General features: G+C 46.3%; 1 protein-coding gene across 7 annotated transcripts; it reads right to left on the minus strand.

The window, feature by feature from the left end:
• Positions 1-3,065: 3,065 nt before the first annotated feature.
• On the minus strand, positions 3,066-11,868 carry NPY1R (neuropeptide Y receptor Y1). Of its 7 annotated transcripts, none has more exons than XM_077846545.1 (3): positions 11,753-11,868; positions 4,917-5,757; positions 3,066-4,811 (listed from the first exon to the last, which is right to left on the minus strand). In XM_077846545.1, the coding sequence occupies exons 2-3, from the start codon at positions 5,610-5,612 to the stop codon at positions 4,359-4,361; spliced, it is 1,149 nt and encodes a 382-aa protein (XP_077702671.1). In that variant the 5' UTR covers positions 5,613-5,757; positions 11,753-11,868; the 3' UTR covers positions 3,066-4,358. The 7 variants fall into 7 exon arrangements, with proteins under 7 accessions (XP_077702671.1, XP_077702677.1, XP_077702673.1 ...); XM_077846551.1 differs by lacking the exon at positions 11,753-11,868 and adding an exon at positions 10,436-10,458; XM_077846547.1 differs by lacking the exon at positions 11,753-11,868 and adding an exon at positions 10,131-10,377.
• Between the last annotated feature and the right edge of the window lie 273 nt (positions 11,869-12,141).

The raw sequence follows: 12,141 nt of genomic DNA on the forward strand, positions 1-12,141 counted from the left end.
AGAGATTAGATATAGATATACCATATATATAAGATGTAGATATATCTGCATATAATACAGATATTATTTAGCCTAATTTCCTTATTTCACAAATAAGAGTGCTGAGGCCAAGAGATATTGGTGCATTACAAGCGTTTTATTTATGTCTATGAAGATTACCTAGGGAACACCTGGGTGGCTCAGTGGTTGAGAGTTTGCTGTCGGCTCAGGGTGTGATTCTGGGGTCCTGGGATAGAGTCCCATTGGGTTCCCCACAGGGAGCCTACTTCTCCCTCTGCCTGTGTCTCTGCCTCTCTCTGTGTGTCTCTCACGAATAAATAAATAAAATCTTAAAAAAATATGTACTGGTGACCTGAGACCTTTGTTAAGTCCCAGCGATTTTTTTAATAAAAAAAAAAAAAAATGAAAAAGATTACCTAGAAGGAATGCATGAATAGTAGTGTTAAAAGGAAATAAGCAATAAAACGAGACTGATGGAATGAGAGAAAATGTTTGATATGGGTGCTTACTCATTTCACTAATTTGTTTTAGAAGCCTTAAAATACTAAGGCTAAAGATAAAAAAGAAAAAAGTAAGGGTCAAAACACTAGCAAAATTAAATTAAAAAAATAAGAAAAACAAGTCACACTTTTTTTTTTTTTTTTGGTCATTTGGGAAAAGCACAATATTTTGCTTGATTACTCTTCCTCACTTTTCAACTAGTAATATAGATTGCATGAAAAATAAACAAAACAAGTAAACTTTAAATGTTTGCTTGTGTAGAGGTGAATAAGAACAATCCATGGATTTTGCAATCACAGAAATCTAGGTTTGATTCCTGTGGGCATCAATTTACTCATTTGTAATATCACGAGCTAATGTAGAAATAAGAACATCTGGTATCAGACCTTGAGTCAGACACATATTTTAATGCAACATTCCCACGAGGCAATTTAATAAAAAAATCTTTCTCTCTCTCTCCCTTAAGTATGTAAGAGGTAAATGCAAAGCCTGACATCAATACAAGTCTGTAGATCAGTAACTTTGTCTCTGGGACTTATTTTGTGCATATCCAGTGAATCCGTATGAGCATTAATACGACAGCTTTCACTGGAAGAAGCCAGAACACTGCATAGATATAATGAGAATGACAAAGTATGAAATATTGTGAGAATTACCCAGATGCAACACAGAGACATGAAGTGAGCAAATGCTGTTGGAAAAATGGCACCAACAGACTTGCTCAACGGAAGGTTGCCACAAAACTTCAATTTGCAAAAAAACAAAACAAAACAAAAACCACCATGTTTGCGAAGCACAAGAAATTAAAGTGCATCAAACCGGGTATGCTTCCTTATGACATTCTGGAAAAGGTAACATTTTGTGGAATAGAAAAGGGGTGAGAATATGCAGCTAACAGTAAAGGAACAAAACTAATATGAGTAATCAGATTCAATTTTTAAGTAGAATTCTCTAATTCACAAGGGAATTAGAGACACATATAATCCTAATGGCCATTTTCTCTCAACTTTTCCTCACTTCATTCCTTTCTACAGCCAAAATCAGAAAGAAGGTGAATAGTAATATTATGCCCTAATAATTTAACTTGTAAAGAGAGAAAAACAAATTATTTCTAAAGCTCTATCATAGGTTCAGCTCATTGCTTGGTTTAATAGCCCCGGACAGACCTTGGTTGGATTCTTGCTCCACCTGTGATGCAGCGTGAGGCTCAAATTTTACAACTTTGAGCTTCACGTTCCTCTTAGGGGAAGTGGTCTCCTTAGTCATGCATCTTCACAGCTACTTAAATATTTGACATACTACTTGGCACATGCTAAGTGTTTAAAACTTCTAGCTACTATCATTTTACTCTAAATTCATATAAGCTACACTGTAATTATGCTCTAGTATTAAGACAGTTGATGGATTCATTTGTTCTTGGGTTTAAGAAAACCCAGTGGTTCTGTAGTTGCTATTGTCGTGCATGTTTATTTCTTCTTGAGTCACTCTGGATCTGTTGTTGATTCAGATTTTACTAGTAGTTCATCAACATTTATGGATAAAAAAAGGATTTTATATTCAGTTCATTATTTATGTAAAGATGAGGAATCAGCAGCCTACATAGCTGAACGAGAATCTTAGAAATGGCTATCTCAACGAATGTGCTGACAAAGAAGCACCTACGTGTTAAGGCTGTTCTCAAGTAGCAATTTGTTTCCATAGCACCTAAGTGGAGAAAGACAAGATTTCCCATTAGTCCCCTGAAGCAGAAAAGTGTTTAAAATTCCAGATTTTGGTAAGGAAAGATGATGAGATTTTCCAATGTACGTTAAAAGTTGGTCTTAGAATTTTTTTCTTTGTTCAGTTAACTTAAAGTCATTGTTAGGTGGAATCTGGATGCATACAAACACTCACAATGTAAAAAGTTTAATATTTGTTTGAGTTACAGGACTATACATGCAAGTCTCTGAAATCTAAAATATCATTTTTGCCTAGCTTAGAAAGGAAAATAACATAATAAGAGGGCAAACATCTCCTTGGTAAATATGAACTTAGAAGGAGGAGCCCCTCAAAATTTCAAGTTGTAAAGTCTGTATGATCATAAATGAGAAGGAAGGAAATTTATTGTTTATTCATTTGTTTGTTTAAGGAATATTTAAAAAAAAACTTCAAAGTATCTGGCACTGTGTTAAATTCACTGGGGATGGAGTCATGTAAAGTAGCCATTGCCTTCAAGAAGCTTCAAGAAGCGGAGGAGGAAGACCACAGGGTAGAAAATGTTTCATTAATAAGCAGAAATAGGATGCTGTGGGAACATCATGGGAGGGAGACTATGAGCCAAAAGAAAAAGAAAGAGGGATCCCTGGGTGGCGCAGTGGTTTGGCGCCTGCCTTTGGCCCAGGGCGCAATCCTGGAGACCCGGGATCGAATCCCACGTCGGGCTCCCGGTGCATGGAGCCTGCTTCTCCCTCTGCCTGTGTCTCTGCCTCTCTCTCTCTCTCTCTGTGACTATCATAAATAAATAAAAAGAAAAAGAAAAAAGAGAAACTGAAGAAAGACTAGAAGGACATAGAAGAGACTACTCAGAAAAAGCAAAAACCATTTTAATAAAGAAAATGTCTGCCCTTCTAAAATCAAACACATTTAATACTTCTATAATACACCAAAGTTATATGTTGTTTTTTAACATATCTTTGCTCCAAATGATTCTGAGGCTCAATCACAATTACAGAATGCAGGAAAGTAAGTATATTAACATGACACAACCACTGCATACTCTATTAAGTACATTATTCGTAAGACTCCACAAGGCACACGGTTTATACAAGTTAATATGGGCTATATGAAGTGTTCTCAGTTTTCAGGTATTTATTCCTGCTAGCCAGGGTGAACATTCTTTTAGCAGTATACTTTGGTGTCCTTCTCTGAGGAACGGACATTGAAAAAGTTAAGAATGAGTTACTATGTAGGCACTGATGTATGGAAAATACACTTTGTGTATTTGTATACTGTAAGCTGGAAACGCTTGTTGAGTCACATATATATTTACGCTAGAAAGCTCGACAAACACTGAATAGTCTGTGAAGAATGGAAAACCTCTTGCCGATTCAGACGAATATAATTCAACTATTTGCTGCGATACTAATTTGCTTGTTAAATTAATTACTCTGAAATCCTTTGGTTGTCAGGTACCAAAATAGTTTTGAAATTAGAGAACTGCTTTCCCACTTAATTCTTGTGGGTGGCCCAATTCCCCATGATATTCACAGCTGAGAAGTATTTTTTATGCATTTTTATCTTAAGTGATAATCAGGAGCAAATTAAGTCTGGTTTTAAATTTAAAAGAAAAAAATGCAAACCACTCCTCAATGACTTTGGACTGTGGGTATGCAAGACATGGGCTGAGCTGCACATCTTGCATGCTGCTTTTGCATGCTGTCACCTTTGTAACAGCCTGAAATGATGTGTGTCATCACATCAGGATTGCCCAATCTAGTGACCATCTAATGCAATCAAATCAGGATGCCCGATCTAATGAGTATCAGACGTAATGCCTCTAAAGTCAGTCAACAGTAATATTTTAAAGAAATGTCATTCCAACGAGTAGAATATAAAAGTGTAGTATATGCAGATGTTTACAAAAAAGCACTTCAAGGACCTCTGGTCGAAACTCCTGCCAGAAGATTCCAAAGCCCGTACATTTTTGTCCCAGCGTAATTACGACAGCTACAATAAAAGCAGCAGAAAGCATGACAAGCGAATCTTGGTCTCTTAAATGATTACAACCTCATTCCTTGGGGGAGCAGGTAATGAAAGTATGTTGTAAGTTGTGCTTGTTTTTAGACAGCTGTCCTCTGGGACCATATGCTACAGAAGTTTCAGATTTTTTCATTGTCATCATTGTTGATTTTCTTAAATGCGACTGGGCTTGCTTGTTTCAAAGAAGTCTTAGAAACATCTGTGTGCATGGTAGACATGGCTATCGTCTCATAGTCATCATCCCGAGACCGGAAATCACAAAAGTTAAAGAAGAACTGCAAGTCTCTCTGGAAATTTTTGTTCAGAAATCCGTAAAATATGGGGTTGACACAAGTGGATATCATGGCCGTAAGGTGGCACAGCAGGAATAACAGGTTATGGTTGCACGTGGCAATGATCTGATGATTCCAGTCAAACACAGTGTTGAAGATGGTGAGAGGCAACCAGCACACGGCGAACGCTACCACGATGGACAACAGCATGATGTTGATTCTTTTGGTTTCACTGGACCTGTACTTATTGTCTCTCATCTTGTCCATCATGTTGTTTCTCCTTTTCAAGCGTATATATATCTACAGAGAGGGGGGAAAAAAAGTTCAAACAGAACCACTAATTTAATACGGGATTCTGTGGAAAGAAGGTTAAAATGGAAACGGTAGGGGGAAACGTTTTCTTACCTTGAAGTAGCAAATAAATATAAAACAGAGTGGGCCAAAATACTGCAGCATCAAGAGGAGAGTTGTATAGGACAACCTATGGGAGTCCGATGGAAATTTATCAAAGCACACGTATTTGTCCTTGAACGCGTCAAGTGTTACATTCTGGAACGGCTCATCGGTCAATACTTGATAGATGAGGAAAGGTAGAGACGAAACCACAGCAAGGACCCAAATGACCGCAATACCTACGTAAGCATGTCTGTTATTTGGTCTCCACCCTCGTGGGTTGATGATCAGCTGATGGCGCTCCACAGCAATGAGAACCAGAGAGAAAATGGACACGGTGATTGAAACACATTGCACAAAAGGATTCAATTTGCACATCGCCTCACCAAAAACCCAGTGGTCCATTAAGGTGTAGACAAATGTGAAGGGAAGACACATGATGGCAACAAGCAAGTCTGAGAAGGAAAGGTTCACAATCAGGATATTGGTAACATTTCTCATCTCCTTTTGTTTCAAGATGATCATGATCAAGGCCAGGTTTCCAGTGACCCCAAGAATTATTACAGCTCCGTAAGCAAGAGCTAATGTAAATATCATGGCCAAGGGCAGGTGACAATCATCACTTTCAAAAGCCAAAAACTGGGAATTCTCTGAAAAATTACAGAAGATTGAATGGTTTTCAACCTGGGAAAATGATGTTGAATTCATTTTGATTGGTTTGGTTGTTACGGATTACTCTAGACAAAGGGGAAATACGATTCTTCAAAGCAGATCAAATGTTCAGCTTATTCTCCGTATTGCAATCCACTTATCAAAATTATTCCGAATTCTTCATTCCCTTGAACTGAACAATCTGAAAAGAGAAAATGACCAGTGGCATTACTAATTTTACCGAGGGCAGTCCAAATGAATTCTGACGCATAGTACTGTTTTAAGTGAAGACACCGAAATAAAGAAACAAAATGTAATCTGCATAAACATCTTTTTAGAAGAGCAGAGACAGTGTAAACATTTTGAAAAAAAAAACAAAAAAACAAAAAACCTCTCCTAATATTTTTAATTCGACTTGCAATTACTACATTTTGATTCAGCAAAATGTAGTAGCCTGTAAATCAGTCAGGTGTGCATAAATCTCATGTCCCAAGTCTTATATAAACCAAAATTAAGGAAACTAACTAAATGAAAAAAAAATCAAATAAACACATCAACAGATTCCTAAACATTGGAAAAAGATGAGTGGGTCACAAAAATTTTAGTGCACAGATTAACACATAAGATAGGAAACAAAGAAAAACAACAGAAGTTTCCCGAATTCTTCCTCTTACTATAGACATGAAATAATTCACTAAGTCGTACTAACAGCTCCACCATACACCCAACTGCTCTTTAAGGCAGGCGTTATTTAGCATGAGGTCACGCAAAAGGCGATGATCAGTAGAGTCAAACATCAAACCTCTGTCGTATGAAGGACTGTGGGAAGCACAGAAGACGTTTAATCCAGAAAAGACTAGGAAGGGTAGGGACCGTCTTCTCATGTCTGAATGGAGAGCATGTGCTGTAAGGACCTGGGCTTAGGATACGAAATCTAACTGTACAAGTTAGAAATACGACCAAGGCAAGTACACTACAGTGCATGCTCAAAACAAAACAAAACCAATTTCCAATTATGAGGAACACAAGTTTAATCAAATGAAATCAAGTGCCTGCAAAAAACTACGGAGGGCTCCAGACATCAAAGTTTGCAGCTACTACATAAAAAGACTTTTGGGGAGCTCTTGCATTGTGTAGGAGATTTAACAGGCTCTAACTCTGAGGTTCTTTCTAGTTTTAAGATTCTAGAATTTATTAATATGTCAGAAGCTTTCAAAGGCTTTCTAAGGCTTTATGCATATAAATAACCTGCCTCCCCACTCGACTTTAATACTGATTCAGTGCAGGGACCTACATTTTAGTGGTAATTTTGATCTTTCACAGCATTTTGCGTTACAAAGACTCTTTTCTTACCAGCAAGAGAAAGTGCAGACAGTGGGTTTTTTAGAGATTAAAAGCTCCTTTTTAAAAAATCTGATTTCCTTGAGATTGCTAAATAAACATATGAGATTTGGGATTTCTTATGTTAATTAACAGGCCACTGTGCCTGTGTTAAGAAAGGGAATTGCACTTACGTCTTTTTTTATGTGAGAATAAAGAAAATCATGCAGATTTACTTCCATTTCAAAGGAGAAAAGAAATTTAATGAACATTTGCCTTTTAAGCGACACCCTCCAATGAACCTTTCCTTGAGTGCTTTTGCTTTCTAGAATATGAGATGTTTCTTATTATAAAACCACAACTTGGCTTTATAAAGCTGAAGAATAAAAACAAAGGTTTCTAGCATTTAGTAAGAATGGAAGAGTTAACACTAAGGATGATTTCAAGTGTAAATGTTTTTAGAAGTATGGCTCTCTCCACCTCTGTGCAACCACCAGTAACACATAATGGCTCCTGAACTCATGCAGCCGTCACCCTTTTTTCTCTCAAGGATGCCAAAGGCAGAGAGAATAATCTCTGGCTCTTAGGGTCTGAGAACAAACCTTGAAGAAGTCAGCGATAATCGAACATTTCTTTGCAAATTCCTCACTGAAGAATTCAAGAAAATCTTTGCACCATACTTCCCACTCGCGTTGCTGTCAAGATATTCAACATGACTTACTGGTTAATTGTGAGTTTCTCTTCATTTTTTAAAGTAAAACTAGCATAATAGGCAAATGCATCCTCTCTGTCCTCTGACTTCTCACGGCTCCCTGTCACTACACACCACCAGATGAGGAAGTATTCTGGAATAAGACACAGGAGTGCAATCCTCAGCCTGACCCTTGAAGACCTCTACATTTTCCTGCCCTTTGCCTTTCGCTCCCTGCTCCAACAGCCCCATTGTGAGTGCTCTGTTCCCCAGCCCACCAAGCGCCTCCCAGCCTGTTGTAGCCTCTTGCACTCATCTTTGTCCCTGCCCTTGCCCTTGCTGGGTGTTTCTGTCTCACCACCAATCCAAATCCTACCCATTCTACCATTTGGTGCCCTTAAATCCTTACCTGGCTCCTCCCAATTAAACATAAGCTCTTTAAGATAAGTAGTGCATATACCTCATAGCACCTTGCAAATACTAGATTTAGAACCAAAATGTGTTGACTGACATAGCAGGCGCATGGCTGGAATAGCAGGTTCTTGTGTGAATTAATTCTGAACTCTGTCATAGTCCTTTTACGCGCAAGATGGATGCTAACTACAATAATCATTTTATGAGGTCGGGTAGATAGGGGAAAATGTTCCATTTTTATGTTTAAAAAAAGGAATTGTTTCTGTTTTTTTTTTTTAATTTCTTATTCATTTATGATAGTCACAGAGAGAGAGAGAGAGAGAGGCAGAGACATAGGCAGAGGGAGAAGCAGGCTCCATGCACCGGGAGCCTGATGTGGGATTCGATCCCGGGTCTCCAGGATCGCACCCTGGGCCAAAGGCAGGCGCCAAACCGCTGTGCCACCCAGGGATCCCAAAGGAATTGTTTCTGAAAGAAAGTTCATTCATCTGAGAAATACTTACTGAACACTTATTTTGTGTCGGGCATAGTTTTATTGGGGACAACAGTGACCTTCTCATTGATTTACTGGTCTTGTGGACCAAAAGCCAAGAAAATATAAACTGATAAAAGGGATCATATGCCAGATGATAAGTATCAGACAGAAAAAATAAGGCAAAGAGGGGTTCTGGGGTTGTTGGGAGCTGCCCTTTATTACTGGGTGGTAGGAAAGGCCCCTGCTTGCTGGAAGAGGTGGCGTATGAGCTGAGACCTGAAAGTGGTGAGTGAGGAAGCCGTGTAGATACGTCAGGGACCGCATCCCAAGTGGAAAGAACAAAGGTGAATCCCTGAGGCTTGAGTGTACCTGGCGTACTAAACAGCAACGATAAGTGGAATAAATAAGAGACAGCCTAGTAGAAAATTAATTACAAAGGGTAAGCAGAAGAGGAACAGATTATGTAAAGCCTTACTCCCTGGGACAGTTTGACTTTTTTCTAGGAAAGACGAGGAACCACCGGAGAGTCTTTGGTAGAGGCATGAAGTTGTATGGGTTGTTTTATTTATTTCAGAGACAGAGAGAGGAAGAAGCAGCCCGCATGCCGAGCAGACAGCCCAATGTGGGACTCGATCCTAGGACCCTGGGATTATGACCTGAGCCAAAGGCAGACTGACCTGCCCGTGCGCCTCCATATGGCTTGTTTTAAATTGTTACTCTAGCTGCTGTTTTCAACAGACTTAAGGTAGGAAAGAGAAGAAGTAGGGAGATTCATTAAAAGGCAAATACAATAATCCAGATTAGAGATAATGGAGACACAGACTGAGGTGTTTATAGTGGAAAGGAAGAAAAATAGAAAATTTACATCCATTGACTTATCTTGACAAAATTCATCTACAACGTGTGGGCTACAAAGGCAGCTCCTTGCAGATGGTTTTACTGAAAACCGAAATGAAACTCTGATACCTCTGAAAAAATATCTGATGGACAGGAATGTCTCTCTAAGCAGACATTGATTTAGCAGCTACACTGAAAATGTAAACTACTTTTTTTTTTCTTTAAATGCTTGCAAAGCTTCCTTTTCTAAGTGCATGTTTGGTAGTCATTCCAGTTGGGTAAAACAGTTCTGCATTGGAGAAAAAAAATGCGCATTTTCAGCCCACCTGAGGATTACTTGGAAAAAGAATCACTGTCCGAAAACATCACCGAGAAAGAATTCGCATATATCTTTGCAAAAAAAAAAGGTGATTTGACACCCACTATCCCAATATTTAAAACCAGATATGCAACCGCAGACATTGCAAAAATTAAAGGCCGTTAAATCTCAGTGAATCTCCATATAGCTGCCCTGGGCCATGAGAGACCGGTGGAGACGCTGCATACATCACCCGCGAGCGAGCCCGCCGGCCGCCTTCCGAGGGGATCTGTCTGTCCAGCGGGGTCGCCCGCCTTCCGCCGCCTGCTGCTCTGGGCGCGGGGGCTTCCAGCGGGGACGCGCTCCGCTCAGTCCGCGGCCGGTGCACCTGCTCGCGGGCCGGGCCGAGCGCCGCCACCTGCAGGCGGTCACCGCACGGCCCCCGCGCCTCCCCGAGCCCTCCCGGGCTTTCCGCTCCGTCCTGCTCGCCCCAAAGAACCCAGTGGGGCGGCTCCGTGAAAATCCCCTCTGCCCGCTTACCTGCCCGCCTGCTCGCTGCTGGGCGCCGGCGGAACCGCCCGACTCTCCCCCTCCCCGCCCCCCCCCCCTTCGCGCCCATCTGTCAAGGAACACCTGCGCCCGCGGGGACCGGGCTGCCCAAGAATCCTCCGAGCCCCGGGACGGCGAGCGGGGCCCAAGCTCCAGTCAGTCCCCCGGACCCGCCTGAGGCCCTAGAACCTTCTCCCCCCGGGGCGCCCTGGGGCCGCGGGGCACCGCCGCCCGCCCGAGCCCCGCCCGCCGGCTCCCATCGCCGCCCGGCTGCGAGCGCAGGACCCGGGACCCACCGAGGCTCGGGGCCCAGGGCGGGGGGAGCCTGCGCTCGGCCCAGGCGCCAGGCGCGGGGACCACGGGGCGGGGGGAGCCTGCGCTCGGCTCCGCGCCCCCCCCCCCCGGGGCAAGCCCGCCCCTCGCCTCCGTCGGCTCCCCGCGGGGCAGGTGCGGCGCGGGCGGCGGGCGCGGAGGATCCAGGGGGCCCGGGGGACGCCCCCCTGCACCGTCCGGACGACCGGTGCCTCCGCGCAACCCCGCGCACCCTCCGCGCACCCACAGCGCATTCTCCGGGCAGCCCTCCGCGCACCCTCCACGCACTCCGAGCGCACCCTCCGCGCACCCTCAGCGCATTCTCCCGGCAACCCCAGAGCAGCCCCAGCGCACCTTCGCGCACCTCCCTGAGCACCCTCCGCGCACTCTCCCGCGTGCCCCCAGCGCACCCTCCGGGCACCCCCCAACGCAGCCCCCGAGCACCCTCCAAGCACCCCCCAGCGCACCCTCCGCTCATCCTCCGAGCACCCCCCAGCGCAGTCCCCGAGCACCCTCCAAGCACCCCCCAGCGCACCCTCCGGGTACCCCCAGCGCACACCCCGCGCACCCTCCGAGCACCCCCCAGCGCACCCCAGCGCACCCTCTGAGCGCCCCCCAGCGCCCCCCAGCGCACCCTCCGGGCACCCCCAGCGCACACCCCGCGCACACCCCGCGCACCCTCCGAACACCCCCCAGCGCACCCCAGCGCACCCTCCGAGCGCCCCCCAGCGCACCCTCCGGGCACCCCCAGCGCACACCCCGCGCACCCTCCGAGCACCCCCCAGCGCACCCTCCGAGCGCACCCTCCGAGCGCCCCCCGAGCGCACCCTCCGGGCATCCCCAGCGCACACCCCAGCGCACCCTCCGGGCACCCTCCGCGCACACCCCGCGCACCCTCCGAGCACCCCCCAGCGCACCCCAGCGCACCCTCCGAGCGCCCCCCAGCGCACCCTCCGGGCACCCCCAGCGCACACCCCAGCGCACCCTCCGGGCACCCTCCGCGCACCCCCCTTGCACCCCGCTCCAGAGAAGCGCCGGGAGAAGCGCGGGCAGGGCCGGCCGGAGAGCCGACGAGGGGACGGGTCGCCTGCGGGCCGGGAGGACGCCGAGACCGCGGGGGCAGGTCGCCCGGAGCGCCCCGGAGCGCCCGCAGCACCCCGCCAGCCGCCTGCACCCCGAGCCCCGCTGCGGGGCGGACCCGGGCCACCGCGGGGCGCGCGCACGTTTCGGGGTCCCCGTCCCCGCTCTCGCCGGCCCTGGGCGCTTCCTCCCGCGTCCCCCCGAGGGTGCCCGGAACTCACCTCCGGGGGCTCCCGCCGGGCCCGCGCCCCGAGCCGCAGGACGGCGACCCCGCGAGCGCGCAGGCACCGCGGCTCCCGCTCCCGCTCCCGCTCCCGCCCCGCCCCGCAGAGCAGCCCGCGGGCAGGAGACGCCCCCGCGGCCCGACTCCGCCCCGCGCGGCCACGTGACGGCGCCCCGGCCCCGGCCCCCGCCCCCGGCCCCGGCCCCCGCCCCCGCCCCGGCCCCCGCCCCGGCCCCGCGCCCGCCGCCCCCGCGCCCCGCGGCCCAGCGCCCCCTCGCGGCCCACGCCCGCCCCGCGACCTTCCCGGTCCGTCCCTCGTTTTAAAAGCGATCGGGGGACGGCCTTACCCAAAACAGAAAAAAAAAGAAAAAAAGGAAAAAAAAAAAA

This window comes from Canis aureus, chromosome 13 (genome assembly GCF_053574225.1).
Source record: "Canis aureus isolate CA01 chromosome 13, VMU_Caureus_v.1.0, whole genome shotgun sequence".
Lineage (NCBI taxonomy): Eukaryota > Metazoa > Chordata > Mammalia > Carnivora > Canidae > Canis > Canis aureus.

Excerpts from the sequence above, each read along its gene's own strand:
- NPY1R (XM_077846545.1), bottom strand. The coding sequence starts at position 5,612 with ATGAATTCAACATCATTTTCCCAGGTTGAAAACCATTCAATCTTCTGT. Across the intron at positions 4,812-4,916 it reads TATTTATTTGCTACTTCAAG|ATATATATACGCTTGAAAAG; the intron begins GTAAGAAAACGT and ends CCCTCTCTGTAG.